Source organism: Symphodus melops (genome assembly GCF_947650265.1).
Source record: "Symphodus melops genome assembly, chromosome: 9".
NCBI lineage: Eukaryota > Metazoa > Chordata > Actinopteri > Labriformes > Labridae > Symphodus > Symphodus melops.
Genome location: NC_136699.1, coordinates 14457221 through 14473450, shown reverse-complemented (window position 1 = coordinate 14473450; position 16230 = coordinate 14457221). Strand labels below are relative to the sequence as shown.

Here is a 16230-nt window from a genome sequence, read left to right as displayed (position 1 = left end):
TGAATATATAAATTGTTCTGAATGCATAAATATATGTTAATAGGGTTAAATGGGTGTATAGCCTCCTCCCCCTATACTATTTGCTTTACTATTACTTTACAACAGATTCAGTCATCAAGACTTTATACAAAAGCAACACTTCATTAACATCAAACTAAGCACCCTGCAGTTTTAGTATAACAGTATTTATACTGAAAGAAAGTTCCAAACTTTAAAGGGTACACATGAAAAATCCCCTTGGACAGGGTTTTTGAACGTTTGTTCGGGTAACCTGAGAGTCTCCTGGCCCACAAAATGTGAAATCAACACATCCCGTCTTTTTTTTGTGGTCTGTGTAAATCTTACAACACAGAAAAATGCTCTGTTTCAAATTTGCTCTCATTGTGACATCACAGTGAGATTCTGGTGAAAAAAAACCAACCTCCCCTGGTATCTTCACCCATGGACTCCACCTCCAGCCAGGAGCAAAACTTTTGCACAAGTCTGCTATTTTTATTCTCACTACAGAGGAATGATGTCTACGGGGAAAACTCAGGAGGGTCTCATTGCATTTAAAGAGACACACACACCAAAACGGAGCGTTCTGAGAGAGCTGGTTTCTACAGGGTCACAAACCTCCTCTGCTGCTTGATTCATGTTGTATTTGGACCAAATCACAGCACCTATTTTTTTTTTTCATTTAGACCACAGGGTATTGGTTTAAAAGGTGGAAAAGGGGTATACTATTTCCTATTGAACTTGTAACATATATGGAAATAAGTTAAGCTAGCATAAATATTATCGCATTTCACTTTGCATTTAGAAAATAACTGGAAGGTGTTTTCACATAACCTCTACCAAAACTGTGTAGAACATTTCAGACAGACTGCCAATCAAAATCATCCTTAGATGCTTGTTAACGCCCTTTAATTGAAAGTCCAAGTGAGCTGATTTAATATAATCAGAAGAATTCCCCTCAAGCAAGTGCGACGGCTGTTTCAGCATTTCTACTGAAAGGTTAGGAACCACTGGTACTTTGTCCCCCTCTTAACAGAACTTATTTTCTTATGTGTATATATGTCACTGTCCAATCAAGAGCTGCTATGGCTGTGTTCCAGCTGGTCACAATGTACGACAATATATCTGTCCGATGTGAATGATGTTTCCCACTAAAAGTTGAGTTTGTCTGAGGTATAAACTTCAGCGAGGTCTGAACTGAGGGAGGGAGCAGTCAGTCCTCTCAGCTCATAAGTCAGCTCAGGGTCAGAGGAGAGACAATCAGAGCCGAAAGTAGGAGCTGGAGCATCCCCATGATCTTGCAGAGGTGCAGCCTGTGAGAGGAGTAAACCAAAACCAGTTTAATGTTTAAGTTGGTGAGAAAGTGGCGAATGACATGTTGACAAAACCCGAGCCGTCGCCTTGGATGCCCACCTCCTACTTGTATGGGGCGTGTCCTAACTGCTAGGCCATCAGTGCCTCAGGATATGCGGCTTTTACAATACATTTTTAGCAGATTAAATGTTACCTGACGTGAGCTGTGTGATCAACTGAGCTGCAGTTGAGTCAGTTGATCATGTTAATGAGCAACCAAATATGGGTTAGAAGTAACACCTAACTTGTCATTGTTATTATGGTTTGAACCTACCCAACACTTCAAAGAAGATTGGGTTCATTGTTTGAATACATTAAGACATACCGGGGGTTCAGACGATGAAGCTGCTGGCTCACTGGGATTCATCGGCTCAGATGAGGGTTTTGAAGCAGGTGCAGCAGGGTAACTCGGGCCTGCAAGCTGGGTAAATGTTTTCAACAGGAAAGTCATTTAAGCCTGAAGAACAAGACCATGAAATGAATGTGTGTGTATCTTCTGAACGATCAGATCATACCTCAGAATAAGCTGGGGGCAAACTCCCAGAGGGCGGATTGTGTATCTGCCAAACGAAGTGACAGGTAACATGTTAGAAGAGGACACAAAGGAGATAATCAACAAGAAAATTATTTCAACAACAGGCGGCATTGATCACTAACCAGCGGGACGCTCGCTTTTTCTGGAAAACAATTGCGATCCAATCTTTTTATTAACGCTTAAGTGTTTATCAGATACGTGTTCACACAAGAATGCATTCATTTTGAATACTACTTTGAATATTACTATAAACATGTGGACTATAATGTTTTTGCAGTATTCCAACTCTGCGTTGTTTTTTTTATTCAACTCGTCTATGTTTAACTGATAAATATTTTAACATTTAGTGTGAGTTTGTTTAGGTACTCGTTAGATAACAATATGAACACTTAAACATAATGCAGAATTATATTAATTTAATAATTAACACAATGCCATGTAGTGTTGTTTGTTCAATGGCCGACACACTCGCACATGCCTGCACATGTACTGAGTGCTGATATAGTAAGCTGCACGGAAGTAACTGCCAACGGTCTGAACGATCGCACTGAACGTGTCTTCGGTGGCTCCGAGCAAGACAACAGAATCTCGTTTTAAAAAGTTCAGATCGCAGCAGGTAATCCGCGAGCGGGGATCATTTTTCCTTTTTTCAAGATGCAGCAAACCCAAGAGAGCGCCGAATCACATCTGCAGCAAGCAGCTGCACAAAATGGGAAATAAGGGTTCTCAGACCCCCTGTATGTCACACCGCGCCTTTAATGTAGTTTCATCTTGATAGTATAATAATGTAATAGAGGTTAGTGTAAAGGCAGGGAAGAAAGATCTAATTATTTTTTTTTTTTTTATAAAAACTTGACTTTTTCAGACAGGAAAGGCTCCTTACATGTCTTTTAGGCTTGAAGGATAAGAACATGAAATGCCACAGGTAATGTGTGCGTGTATGTGTGTGTGCGTATTTTCTGAATGATCAGCTCATACCTCAGAATACGCTGGGGGCAAACTCACAGAGGGGGGATTGTGTATCTGTCAAATGAAGAAACAGGTAACATGTTAGAAGAGGACAGAAAGGACGTAATCAACAGGAAGTGATTTCAACAACAGGCGGCACGATCACTCACCAGCGGGACGCTCGGATTATATGAAGGCACTGTGGGGTGGAGCGTCTGAGAGGGCCGACCGAGCTGCTCTGGTCTCGGTCCTACAGGCTCACTGTCATACTGCAGTTTGAATGAAAGACAACAACAATCAGTGTGAATGACTTGAACAGCTGGATTTTTAGTTTATGTATTTGCACGAACACTCTAAAGAAGCTTGAATGCCAAATGTGTTCACCTGATGTTGATAAGTCGTAGGTGCCCCATCAGGACTCTGTGACATGTCCTTCCTGGAGGGGTTTTTCTGATAGACGCAGCGCATGATGTAGCAACAGAAGCTGATAAGAATAATGGAAATGCCAATGCCAATATTGATGAAGGAAACTGAATGAAACTCGTCTTCAGCTGGAGAAAGAACAGAACATGGATCAAAAACAATCTTGACAAATCAGATAGTTGTGTTAAATATTAAACGTGTTGCTTTTCTACTAGCCTCCTGAATAAGAGGCTAAACTTGATGTCAAAAAGGTGCAACCCGCAACATTAGAACGACCTGAATTTTATCACTACTAGAACGGCCATAGCAGTTATTTGGACCATTTACAAAATATTTGCATATCATATCTATAATCAATATCAAATATAAGAGTAAATGGATCTGTAATGTTAAGATAGGTTAATAATACATTTCAGGACACAAAATGTGAAATCTGATGAGTTAATCCACAGCCATAGAAAAAGGTATTTTAATTACAGATACAAACTCAAATTACATCAATAATTATATTGTTATAAAACAGCATCAATTTGCATTTCAATGCACAATAGAAATATAAACATGTCAACTATATTATAGCCTATCTGAGATGGCAAAAACGATAAATCTGACCGTCATAGGAAAAGAACAAAAACAATTGCGAAAGTGTAAGAAAACAAACTGATCTAGAAAACAATATTTAGTTTAGTGAGAACAAATAAGCTTTCATGCTGTAAATTATAGTGAAAATATTGTGCTGATCATAAGGGCAGTAGAGGGGCAGAGGGTGCTGTTCAGTTTCGACTGAAGCCGACTCTCTTCTGCCATTTCAGTGTTGCTTGAGTCAAATATACAGTATGTCTCCTGTTATTTCCATTTCATTTTAGGCTGGTAAGTTTCTTTCCTTCTTAGCTTGAGCGTTAAAAACAACAGCTGCTAGACAACATTGTTTGGGAAATAGGAGCACACACTAAAATGATACACCGGCTAACATTTTTGCAGTCAATATAACTGTTACAGCCATTCAAAGTAGAAATACACCAAACTCTTTTGAGTTCTGTAATGTTGATAAAATAAGAATGATTGAATAAAATAAATACACATTAAGGAAAAGTCTTTGTCCTGTGATTATATAGGTATTATTTCAACTATGTAATTACATTACTGCCTTGGTCGTTCTAGAAAGAAACACTGTGAAAAAGAAAGTAACAGTTCAGGAAAATCTATAAATCTTTTGTCTTTTAAAATCAGAAGCTAATAAACAAAACAAAGATTACTGACAGAGATGCATGAGTTCATGTAAGTTACTTACGTGCTACTTCCAATGACTCCACCAAAGCCAAGTCATTATGCTGATCTCTGATCTCAAAGCGCCCGGTGCATGACGACTGCAGGAAATTTTTTGAAAGCCCACATGGATGTAAAAACTCGAGCGCCTTACAATTGTTGTTCTCATAACCCATCAGCCTGCCTTCACGAACTATCTGACTCCTATCCATGATCTCATATCCATGATCTGGGATGAAGTAAATGTTGCAGGAGGCTGGTTCCAGGTCAAACGTGAAGTCGAAGTAATCACCATAATCTTTTGAGTTATATCTTTGCTTTTCTGAAAGACAAAAAAATAAATAAATACAGGAGTTTTAAAATGATTCTTCAAACTAAATCACAAACAGCTCATCCCGGCTAGTTTTTTTTTAAATTTTCTTCACATTTGTCTTTCACAGCTTACATCCTCATTTTGAGAGCCATGCTCATGAGCTTTCATGGTGAGACTTAAATGAGACGTCATCACCAAAAACTCATCTGATGCACAACACCCTGTTTGCTACTGTTGACCGGTTAACAAACCCTGCTGTGTCAGAAGCACCTGGACTTTGTTCTAGCAGGCAACTGCTACTACATTCAAAAAAGTAGACAAGCAATCAGTACCTCCTCAAAAGTTCAGGATCTGTAATCTGTCCATTCAAAACCAATTTACTCATACTAACTATTACTGACCTATCAATATAATAATTCACTCACTAAATTCATTCTCCTGGTTTGATATTCTACCGAAAGAAATGACACAAAGTATGATAACGTCAGATCTGATACAGATTGTTAACTTGTGTCTTTTCTCAGGCGCCCAAGTAAATTATTCAAATGGTTTAATTTCTTCAGTAATGTGATTAACCCTTTTGTCTTGATCCATAACGGTCATGTTGCCATGAAAACGAGATGGATCATGTGTCATGTGACCTGAGGTCCATCACAGGTGTCTCTACATTTAAAGATCAACTTAAAAGCTATCCCTTCTCTCAAGCGTAAATAGTGGCCCTTTGTGTATGTGTGGGTGTTTTGGTTTTGTTCCTAATTGGATTTCTATATCATAGCCATGGCTGTTGAAATAGCTATTTATGTCTTGTATTCCTATGTTTTTATGTAAAGCACATTGACTCAGACTGTAATGAAATGTGCTTTATAAATACATTTTCTATTCTATTCAATTCTATATTAAGTTGATCCTCGTGTGTCCTTGGACTGTCACTCAGTAAAACATGCAAATTAAAAAATCAAACAGTGTCTGATAAAAAGTAGGAAGAGGAAAAGAAACGAGACAAGTTAAAGAGCTAAGATTGATCCTCACCAGTGACTACCAGAGTGTTGGTAGAAAGTACGTTCTGATCTTTGTCTTTCATTGTGTAGGTGCCGCTGTCTCTCCGGTTTACTTTCTCTATCTTAAAGTAAGAACGCACCACCTTGTGTCGAGAACTGACTGCAGGCCCATCCTGATTCCACACGATTGTCACATCTGGGCTGTTCACTCCCATGAACTCAATGGATGTAGTCTTTCTCGGCAGCCATGTACTGTATGTGTCCCCGTACTCTTTCTCCTCATATGAGAAACCTAGAGAGAGAAAAAAAAACGGATTGCTCAAGTGTTAAGTAAATACATAGGTTAATAGGTATAAAGGAGCATTTCGGATGGATGTATTTGAGTATTTTTTACTAAATAACGTGAATTAACTTGACCCCCAAACATGTGTTAAGAACCCCTCTTAACACCTGTAGGATGATATTAAAGCGTTTGTATCTATGTTTCAAATATTACAGTCATTACTGTCAGATAATAGTGCATTTGATACAAACTGACCAAGGAGACTAATAAAACGACTGAATGAACACTGTTAACATCATCAGTTAATGAACAATGTTTCTAACATACTTAATGAAACGTGTGCTCTGAAGTAGCACTATGTTACTTTTACTCACCTTTTGTAAAAAAGGACACCAGTAACAACAGCACTATCATTTTTCCCGTCATTGTAAACACAGTGTGAACCGCCCTCGACCTCCTCGACCAGTAAAAAGCACGTTTGTAGTTTATCACGACTTTACCAACAACATGTTGTTCACTATACGCACAATAACAAACCCTAACTTTAACTATACAGTTGTAATTGAAGTGATAAGTCGTTTAGACAGTAAGCGTGTAAACGGGGTGAGGATCTCTGGGGGCCAGCTGGGCGGAGGCTTCTCGTGATGAGTTCAGGGACTGTGGGAAATCCTTGATGGAAAAAAACGGCCTGTAAAAGTAGCGAATAATGGCAAGCAGTTTTTAAATTCAAGAAAATCACATTTATTGCTTTTTTCACTAGTAAAAACTACTAAACATGTTCACAATGGCCTTCTTTATATTCACAATCATGATTTCAGATATCCAGAACACCTCCAAGGACAAATGACGTCACTACGGCCATTGTATAGCTGTAGCCTATCGGTCTTTTCTTTTTCAAAGTTTTCCGTTTCATACCATTTATCCAAAACAAACATGCTTGTATCTTATAACGGATAGCCTCAGACAATTTACATTTTGAAATTATGATTGGAATTTATTTATTTTTTGTATTGAAGATTTCCATAGGCTACTGTCCTAGGAAGAATGCCATTGATGATATTTAAAGCCTATGTCTAATGTATATGTCTGGGTGTTGAATGTCATAACCGGCTGTGCAGTGAGCCCATCTGTTAAAAGAGAAACACATTACTCAATAAAATTGAGGCAACAGATTGCACACATTATTATTAATTATATCTAACTTTGTTAAAAGCTGAGTTAATGTAACTCAAATCAGTTGCTAAAGAATAACCTATTGAGTAGATTCAAATACAGCACACAAACAAATTAACCAAATTTAAACAAAAGTATTAAGCAGATGACACGGCAAAGAGAGAGACTGGTCAAGAGAGCCGGTTCGATCCTGGACTATCCTCTGGACTCTGTAGAGTAGGAGAACGTGTATACATTCTCCTGTGCCACTATTGCGACACAGTTAGTAATGCAGATGTGTTGGAGGGAAATTGTAATTGTTTGATTTGAAAAAAAAAATACTGTAAAAATAACATAATAGTCCAACTTCATTTACACCTGTGCCTTTGTAAATGTTTAGATTTTTGTAGCATAAATCAAAAATGCCCCTCAGTTTTTTTTTTCTTCAAATAAAGGAGTAGCATCTATCTGCAGACTTGCAGATAGATGCTACTCCTGCAAGTGACTTGTTCTCTCAGTTTTTTTTAAACTCCTGACAACGTTTCGGTCTTGTCACGAAGCTCCTCAGGAGTAGGCTATGTCTGTCCTGTGTCACTGTTCAGACAGCCTTTTTGTTTTTTTGTTTTTCTTCAGGAATTTGAAAACAACGCAGGCATCCTGCTGCTGATAATACCGCCTGCCATCGAGATAAATTGTAGAACAGGCGCTAAATTAGTGATGGGAAGTTCGGCTCTTTTCCGAGAGCGTCTATTTTGGCTCAGCTGCCAAAGAAGAGCCGTCACTCTCAACCCCGAAACGGATCTTAATTTAGGAGCTTTAGTCGCCTAATTCTTTTGCAAAACTTTGCAAAAATAAATTTATTGTGTGTTGACAACCCTTTCAACCCAAATCAAACTTTTTGAATTGCACAAATACAAAGATGCCAATACAAAATAAATAAATAAACAAATCCACAGAACAGAACTCTAAATCAGTCATCTGCTGTCTCACTAACATGCTGCCATGCTGGCCAATCTGAACAAAGTTCTGCATCGAGCAGAGCTGGGGCTAACCCACTGTCAGAGCTAAGCGGGGAAGGGAAACAAAAACTGGGATCCGGTTCTTCTGATTCTCTATAAAGCATCGGCTCTCAGAGCCGCATCTTTAACCCATGACACATCACTAGCCCTAATGCCCATGCGCGTTCTGCGGAGGACGTTGTCAGGCTTTTATCTCTCTCTATATAAACATTCCTCAACATCCAGCGATTGATTTATTGTGTCATTTTTTCCGCAGGTAAGTACAGAGTGCATGCATCCATAAGTAGCCTACTATATTTTGCAATGTAGCCTATCAATCATAGGCGGCTTGATGATCAGCGGGATCGCTATAAATAGGATTCATCTGCGTACAAATAAATTGGACACCTGCGTGGATTTAACTTCACAGCACACAGGGTGTCGTGAATCACACGGTGACAATATTGATTTGACATAAGTGTAAATAATACGAAGGCTTAAACAGTTGTGTTTGAACTCCCCCTTGTGTGGCCTGATGATTGATGATGAAACTGTGCGGCTTGTTTTCAGAGGAGAGGGACTGTGCGCGTCTGTGTCCACGCTGTTTGTAGATGAAACATTCGGGTTTGTCTTCAAAGGAGAAGATGGCCTCCACTGTCCTATTCACTGCCCTTTTTGTCCTTCCTCTCGCTGTGGGTGAGTTATTTAATATTTGATTGACACCCTTAAGATAACGCATCCCTTGGTCGCATTACATTGCAACTAACGGCTTGAATAATTGTCTATTTATAATTAAGCCTAAATTGAACATCACAGCCAATGCTATAGTCATGTGAAATGATATGTCAAAAAGGTCTTTAAAAGGCATGACCTGGAAACTGAAGATCAAACTTAAAATTTAATCAGTATATCAGGGAGCTCAGATTGCCATTAAAATGCTTTTAATTTTATGGACCTCACAGAGTGGCTTTCTGGTTCATTTTTAGGAAGTTAGGATAATTGCATATATATTCTATCAGTCATGTAGTGTAAGTTTAGATATTGGAATAGAGTGTAAGAATGGGCCATCCACTGTGTTGTGTTGGAATGAAAAGTTCTGTTTAGCCTGCATAAGACGTAACCGTATGCAATGAACATACAAATGGTTCAAGAATGGTCCCTTGTGGTACTCCATAGTTAAACTGGACAACAGAAGAAGTCCGCTATAGAGACAGTTCAAATTGAGAAATATTATAGAGGCAGGCTTATGACTTAGACCAGTCCTTCGCCATTTAAAGTTGATAATTTTTCTAGAAAGCTGTTATATAATTTCCACAGGCAAATATCTTCGGTGTGACCTAAGCATAGCTGTGTAAATTTCTAATATTTATCTTGCTCTCAACGCAGGTTGGGTCGTACTGGGTGAGTCAAAATAGAACATCTTATCACGTTTCCATCTGCCATAAAACACATTTCCATTTTTTCTATGTACCTTAACAGGTGAAAAAGAAGAAGCCCAGAGTGTGTGTGCTGGGAAGGAATTTCGTCTACCTGTGTACTCTACATCCAGAATGGTTACTTTTACACCAAACTCAGAGGGAGAGAGACGCACCTTGTTGGAAAGGACAAATGTGAGTGAAAAAATGAGCCTCTCCTTTTGATTGTGTTAATGTGCATTCTGATTGTAAAAAAACAAACACTCTACTGTACAACTGCAGGTGATGGAGCCACGGTTCGAGTGGACCAGAGATAAGATGTTAGTCCTGAAAGAAGTGACTCATGATGATCAGGGACTTTATTCCATCAAACTCTCCTCTGGATTTACCTATGAGACTGTTCGATTGACTGTTTCAGGTACTAAAGTTTGTCCTGTTTTGTGAACTCCTTATCTTTAGTTTTGCTAAATGCACCTGCCTCCATTACACATGAAAGAGTCATCATTCAAAATGACACCAAAGTATAATCTGCAAGTAATGAACTTCAACTATAGATGGTAGTTGTTCTACAAGAACATTTTCTCAGTAGTTAAACAACTTAATGTTATGTTTACGTTCTAAACATTTTATGGTGATTGATTAATTGTGAAGCAGCAATTATTGTTGTTATTCTAGTCAAGTTAGAGCTTAGTTAGGTCTTTGCGTTGTTTGTTTGAATGGATCATTCAATAGAATTGTGTTGGTATATTGTTCCTTATTTCTCCTTTCCATTTTTTGATACTGTTTTAAGTATATGATACTGTTTTTTTTACTCTTTCTCTCCTGCTTCAGAATGCATCAAGTCTTACATCAGAAACTATGGCGAAAACTTTGAGTACCCAATCCCTGAAAATGGTTCCTTGCTGGAGTTTTTACCCCGCGGTGCTCCACCTGAGGCCATGCCCGTTGTGCTGTGGAACAAGACAGACCTGTTGACCAGCAATGTGGGGCGAGGGCGGCTGCTGAGGAGCGGGAAGGTCTGGGTGGCAGAGAAAGTGAGGCAAGCTGACCAAGGCAATTACACTATCAGGGACAACAAGGGGAAGGCCTTGTCCCGCAGCACCCTCACTGTCCGCGGTGAGCAGAGACAGAAAACGAAAGGAGGGGTTGAATAAAGCTGACCTGACCGTTTAATTTCTTTAACTGTTGAACCATGTCAAGTGTCAACTGTAACATTTATTTCTATCTTTCCCTTTTCATTTGACACCCTCATGTTTCCATCATTCTCCCCTCCTGTTCACAATCCTGCATATTTATGCAGGGCACTCCTTCAATGTCACCCGCTTCACCAGGGAGTCTCTAAACCTGCCCCTCTTTCTTCCTGTCCCTCATGCCCATCTAATTTTTACCCCCACTCGATACCCTGATGAATCCTCCCTGGGCCCCTTTGACCCTAAGCCTCCCCGAGGCCCCGTGCAGCTGATCCGCGAGGGCCACATAACGGACTACGACATGCGCTACAGGGGCCTTATCTCTCTTGGAAGAAATGGCAGCATCAATGAAGTCGTCATAGCAAGGCTGACTTCAAGGCATGATGGCATCTACGAAATAAGAGACGGAGATGGAAACCTGGTATCCTCCACTATGTTGCAGGTGATTGGTAAGTGACTAACGTTTTTTTTTTATTATTATTATTTGTTCATGTCCTTATTTTTCACATCTATATTTTCTCTGATGATGTCTGTATCTTTCCAGAAAAGGGAGGCAGATGGCGAGCGCTTCTCAAGTCCATCACGGTTCCTTCTGGTATGTTCGTATCACTGGCTGGTTTCTTGCTCTTCATGAGGAGATACCCCAGCTGCAGCCTCTCACATTTCATCACTAGCCTCAGAGCAAACCGCCCAACACCAAACAACCTTCCAAGGGTCAACATCCAGGTGAGGAAATCAGGAGAGCCTGTTAAGTGAGATAGCTCTGGAGCTATGAGAAACGTAGGGTCTTTCATTTATTTTTTTAGTTGCGCCCTCAGTTTAATGGTTAAACTGAGGGCCTGATTCAAAAGATTTAGATCCTGATTTTTTAATGTTTTTTTTTTAATCTTGTATAGTTAAGTGCTGTAACATTTTAATACAGTTTAAAATGTAAATCTTTACTTAAGCTAGTTTTACTCATGATTGAATAATGATGCAACAAATCAGTGGCGAGAAAAATAGAGAAATGATGACCTTCAGCAAAAGAAACAAAGAAATACCCAAGATTCATGAAAAGTACTCAATAGTTTTGGTTTTGTTTCCCTTCCTTTTTTTTACATTGTCGTTACCAAGCACAGGACTTAGCAAGTTGTATGTGTCTGCTCTTCTTCGCAGGACTACAGCCACCCCAGCCCTCAGCCCTCGGCCCTCTACGGCCACTCGCTGCATCCTGAAACACCAAGAAAGTGGACCCCAGGAGCCAGTCCCAGTCACACTGTACGTCTGATTTTAACTTTTTAAAATTAATGAGCAGGTTTTCCTTCCAAGTCAAAACTTTTTAAATAATGCTAACATGCTGCTTTTTGTTCTGGAAGGGTTATAGTCCAGTCATGGCTGGAACTCCAAGATCTCAGAACCAGGAAGCAAACAGGCTGACACCTCAGAGCTCCCCTTGTCATAACTCAACCCCTGAGGTAAGGCTACAATTCAGTCGTCACTATCCAATTTAAAAAAAAATTTTTTTACACGTTTTAAACTTCTTCTTTTTTGTTGCAGCATACGTCTACTGAGGAAGAGAGAAGGATTTCCTTTTCAGTGCCCGGGGCGTCAGACTGCCTCCATTCCTCTGAGGATTGTGCCCAATTCCAGATCAAAAAAGATGGAAACAAAGAAAGATGGAGCAAAACACAAGAATACTTTTCAACACTGCCACTAGACACTGACACTTCGGAGTCCTGCAGTGTTTACACTTCTGAGAAACTAAACTTCTTATAAAAAGGAAAATGGAACTGTAACCAAGAAAGGTGAGAGAGATAAGACATTGAGAAACCGTGAAGTGGATTCACAGGTGGAGAGACAGTGATGTGGAAAAGTGAGCCCTCACTTGTGCCTTTTGTATTTTAGCCTAATTTTAATGGCTTGGTACCAATACTGCATGTCATTTTAGCATTAGCCGGTCTGTCTCCTGTTACATATTTCCTGACACTGTTGATGGTGCTCCTAAAACGTTCCTGCTATTTCCTACCTCCGGGCCCTCAGGACCAATATTATCTGCACTGTATCACTGAGTGTGTGTAAGTCTGTGAATTATGTGGCCTGGGGCTTTGTACAAATCAGTTGTTACAAATGTGCAAAAGGGAATTCTGTACTGCACAGTAGGCTACAGTACAGAGATGATTTTTTTCTCCATCCATCATGTTTACCAATCCTTAATGCAACTCTGATTAATAACCACATTTGTTCTGCAGTTTCATGGTGTGTATGTATATACACATACATATGGTATTAATCCCTGAAGGTAATTAGTGCTAGTTATACAAAAAAATCTTCCTCTCCCTTTACACATTCCACCAAAAATTGCAATCGCTCATTAATCTGCAAACTTTTTGTACAGGATGATGTCTCAGTACCAACCACTGTTTCTAATGAAAAACAGGTGGAACTGCATCCTCAGACATTTAGGATTAGTCAAATGTGTTTGCTTAAGAATATAAAAAAAAGCCTGTCTTAAGTATCTTTAACACACGTTGTATACTTTTCCCTCTCCAATATAATGAATTCCTTGCCAAGATTTTTTAATTTAATCTCAAATAAATGTTAAAAACTGTGCACCTCTTAATGGAGAATTCTACTACAGCTATAGCATGAAACTAAGCAATTTTGAGAAGTTGTAAACAAAGACTTTTTTTCTGATAATTTACATAAACCCTTAAGAAACTGTCATCTATATATGTTTTATCCACATCCTTTCATAAGTTTTCAAAAGGGTATGGCTGCAGTTTGGAAATTTACAAATAAAGTAAAAAAAAAATAATAATAAATTCTCATCATGCCCTCTCAGCCGGTGCCATGAAGCCACATCCCCAGGAGCATAAACAGCTTTAAATTCTTAAAATAAAAGATTGCGTCTTGTGCACAGCTTTGTTGTTTTGAACTTTTAGTGATGACATTTTCTGTTCAAATGTATTAAATACAATTACAAACTTTGTAAATTGCACATTACATGCACTATACTCACATGTTCATTATCAATGTACTTGATTTATTTCACCAAGATCACAGTCATTCTATAACGTTGGTTATAATGACCCAGCTGGCAGAATCGTCTACAGAATCCAGGCTGGAGCCGACATTAGACATCTCTTTTTATCTTCTCAATGCTCTGTCTTTTTTTTTTTCACTGTGGTGATGAACAATGTTTCATACAAGAAAAACACAAGCTGACAGCGACATTTTATTCAGGAAGTAATCGTTCTTAATCATCTCTACGAAGAACTGTTCGGCTACTTTGCTGTTGAGCTGACCAGCTGGCTCAGGAACAAGATCAATCCTCCTGAGGATACCCTTCTCATCCTTGCTGTTGCCTCCATCTGGCTTGTCACACAAAACATAACCTTGGGAGGATTTGGTACACAGATGACTGTCATCTTCAACATTTTCTGTGTTTGGCTCCAAAATCCACGGACGATGTATCTTCAGTGTTCCGTCCTTGGCGGCCTGAACGTTCCCAGAAGTTGGAGGAGCAAGACTGAATTACTGAATTGAATTGAATCGTGTGGCTGGAATGGTAGATTTTCTGGCTGTCTCCCATTGGTGTGGTTTACAAGAGCTTGTGCAGAGTCACAGACTGACATATTGGGCAGATGTTTCCACGCCAGCAGCAAGTCTCTGGGGCTTTCTGCTCCAATGTTGAACTTCAAGCTGTACACTATCCCGCAGGGACACATGATGGCAGCCAAACCACCTTGATGAATAGAAAATAATTAAACCATTTGCAGTAAGAAGTACAGTTAATATTTATTAAAACTGAAAAACCAGGTCATACCTGATGCTCCGCAGACTCAATCTCAAAAACTTTGTTGCAGTCCTGTTTATTTTGAATTTTGGTCCTGAGGCAAGAACCGTTCAGTTGACACCACATTCCTCACAGAGCATACACACTGCGTCCACCTGTGGGTCAAAGGAAAGAGTAAATACTCTAAATGTGTTGACAGTGTGTAATATTGTCCCCCACGCTTAACATTTATCACCTATCGTTGTGACTTCAATGTATTCCATTGCTTTCAACAGCCCCTTTGCTTCCCCACTTCCACACAACTGTCCTACTCGTCGTGGCCTATAATCGAGAAATAACCACACTATAGAAACAAAATAAAGGGTTGAACAAACTGTGTGAAAGACATACCTTCAAATTCATCAGTTGACTTATGAGCCCGTCTTCCATTACACTGATGTCGTCTGCCCTGCAGTGAGCTTTTAAAAACTCTGTGTTTTGCACTTTGTCGGACCTTCTTGTGTCTTTCCCAATCCAAGGAGCCCAAACATGATAGCTGGGATGGACAGTCAACAGATTATTCTTGTCACCTGTTAGTCCGAATAAAATTTTGGAAAACCAATTTAGCAAGGTTCATTAGGTGGGACAAATGTAATTTACATTTCTACAAAGTTTCAGTTAAAGAACAAGATACGCATTTGACACCACCTCACCATCACAGGCAGATGGCCATTGTCCACTGAAGGCTCATCAGCAGGACTCCAACAGATTTGAAAATGCCTCAATGAATCCTGCCGTCTGACTATAGTCCTCGAGCAGAAAGGGCAGTAGATGTGGCCGCTGCTTCCACTCCTGCAGTCCAGGTGGCATTTTGTCATGTAGAAAACTGTGAAGGCACAAGATCATGGTGTTTACTATATAGACCTATGAAAAAACTAATTATCAAGGAACATTTGCTATATCTACTTAGTAGCAGTGGTAGTAAACAAACAAGTGATCATGCTGACAGAAGGAACTAACCTTCGTATTCAAGAGCATGTTTTACATGCACCTCTGTGTGCTGCAATACCTTTGCGTTGCACCGGGGTTTATACATCTCAGGGGGGCAAAGTGGGCAATGATAGAATCAACAGCACACCGTGCATTTTGCAACCCGTGGTATGGTGAGTTTTTGTAAAAACACTGATGTGTACCTTTGGGAAAAGAATAGACACAAAACAATCAACGTCTGCAGAACATAAGCGTGGTAACATTCACCATCAAAAGTCTAAGTTGAACGCCGATGCAGCTCCAAACGCTGCTTTAATCGCATGTAAAACTCGAATGTATTTACAACAGACTGACTTACTTCTGGCTCCATTTTGAAAATCGCATTTTCTCTTGTTGGTCGCGACAGCACCCCCTGGTGCACAGGATGGATGGCTGTCGGAGAAACCGTGTGTGTGCGTGTGTGTATTGAAACGCAAACATTTCTATTTTTTTGCGTTACCCTTTTTTAATGGTGAAATTTTATCTTCCAGGTTAAATAATAATAATTAAAAAATAATAATAATAATAACAGGCAGTATTTCAACTGCTGGTCGCTTTAAAAAATACACTACACTA

General features: G+C 39.5%; 2 protein-coding genes and 1 long non-coding RNA gene across 6 annotated transcripts; 1 reads left to right on the top strand and 2 right to left on the bottom strand.

Annotated features, from left to right (window-relative positions):
• Positions 1 to 631: 631 nt before the first annotated feature.
• Positions 632 to 6766, bottom strand: LOC306829113 (uncharacterized protein). 2 transcript variants are annotated; one of them, XM_079351987.1, is made up of 9 exons: positions 6491 to 6766; positions 5865 to 6125; positions 4548 to 4844; positions 3218 to 3384; positions 3004 to 3102; positions 2864 to 2908; positions 1866 to 1910; positions 1676 to 1771; positions 632 to 1310 (listed from the first exon to the last, which is right to left on the bottom strand). In XM_079351987.1, exons 1-9 carry the CDS (start codon positions 6540 to 6542, stop codon positions 1149 to 1151), a joined length of 1224 nt encoding a protein of 407 aa, XP_079208113.1. In that variant the 5' UTR covers positions 6543 to 6766; the 3' UTR covers positions 632 to 1148. The 2 variants fall into 2 exon arrangements, with proteins under 2 accessions (XP_079208113.1, XP_079208114.1); XM_079351988.1 differs by lacking the exon at positions 2864 to 2908.
• A 1662-nt stretch (positions 6767 to 8428) lies between these two features.
• On the top strand, positions 8429 to 13100 carry LOC306828842 (uncharacterized protein). 3 transcript variants are annotated; one of them, XM_079351548.1, is made up of 11 exons: positions 8429 to 8543; positions 8645 to 8721; positions 8837 to 8962; positions 9746 to 9876; positions 9964 to 10099; positions 10513 to 10797; positions 10982 to 11320; positions 11416 to 11597; positions 12027 to 12128; positions 12227 to 12325; positions 12408 to 13100. In XM_079351548.1, the coding sequence occupies exons 3-11, from the start codon at positions 8878 to 8880 to the stop codon at positions 12624 to 12626; spliced, it is 1578 nt and encodes a 525-aa protein (XP_079207674.1). In that variant the 5' UTR covers positions 8429 to 8543; positions 8645 to 8721; positions 8837 to 8877; the 3' UTR covers positions 12627 to 13100. The 3 variants fall into 3 exon arrangements, with proteins under 3 accessions (XP_079207674.1, XP_079207673.1, XP_079207675.1); XM_079351547.1 differs by lacking the exon at positions 8645 to 8721; XM_079351549.1 differs by lacking the exon at positions 8429 to 8543 and having other exon boundaries at positions 8632 to 8721.
• A 460-nt stretch (positions 13101 to 13560) lies between these two features.
• Positions 13561 to 16063, bottom strand: LOC306829176. The gene is made up of 6 exons (XR_013779841.1): positions 15974 to 16063; positions 15646 to 15818; positions 15339 to 15477; positions 15037 to 15215; positions 14677 to 14801; positions 13561 to 14595 (listed from the first exon to the last, which is right to left on the bottom strand). It is a non-coding gene; the product is annotated as an uncharacterized lncRNA (long non-coding RNA).
• Positions 16064 to 16230: the final 167 nt, after the last annotated feature.

What these genes read in the sequence shown, in the direction of transcription:
- LOC306829113 (XM_079351987.1), bottom strand. Translation starts at nt 6,542, where the DNA reads ATGACGGGAAAAATGATAGTGCTGTTGTTACTGGTGTCCTTTTTTACA. An exon ending in TGCCCCCAGCTTATTCTGAG is followed by an intron (nt 1,772 to 1,865) that starts GTATGATCTGAT and finishes ACATTTACCCAG; the next exon opens with CTTGCAGGCCCGAGTTACCC. An exon ending in CTTCATCGTCTGAACCCCCG is followed by an intron (nt 1,311 to 1,675) that starts GTATGTCTTAAT and finishes CTCCTCTCACAG; the next exon opens with GCTGCACCTCTGCAAGATCA.
- LOC306828842 (XM_079351547.1), top strand. Translation starts at nt 8,878, where the DNA reads ATGAAACATTCGGGTTTGTCTTCAAAGGAGAAGATGGCCTCCACTGTC. An exon ending in TGTTCGATTGACTGTTTCAG is followed by an intron (nt 10,100 to 10,512) that starts GTACTAAAGTTT and finishes CTCCTGCTTCAG; the next exon opens with AATGCATCAAGTCTTACATC. An exon ending in CACTATGTTGCAGGTGATTG is followed by an intron (nt 11,321 to 11,415) that starts GTAAGTGACTAA and finishes GTATCTTTCCAG; the next exon opens with AAAAGGGAGGCAGATGGCGA.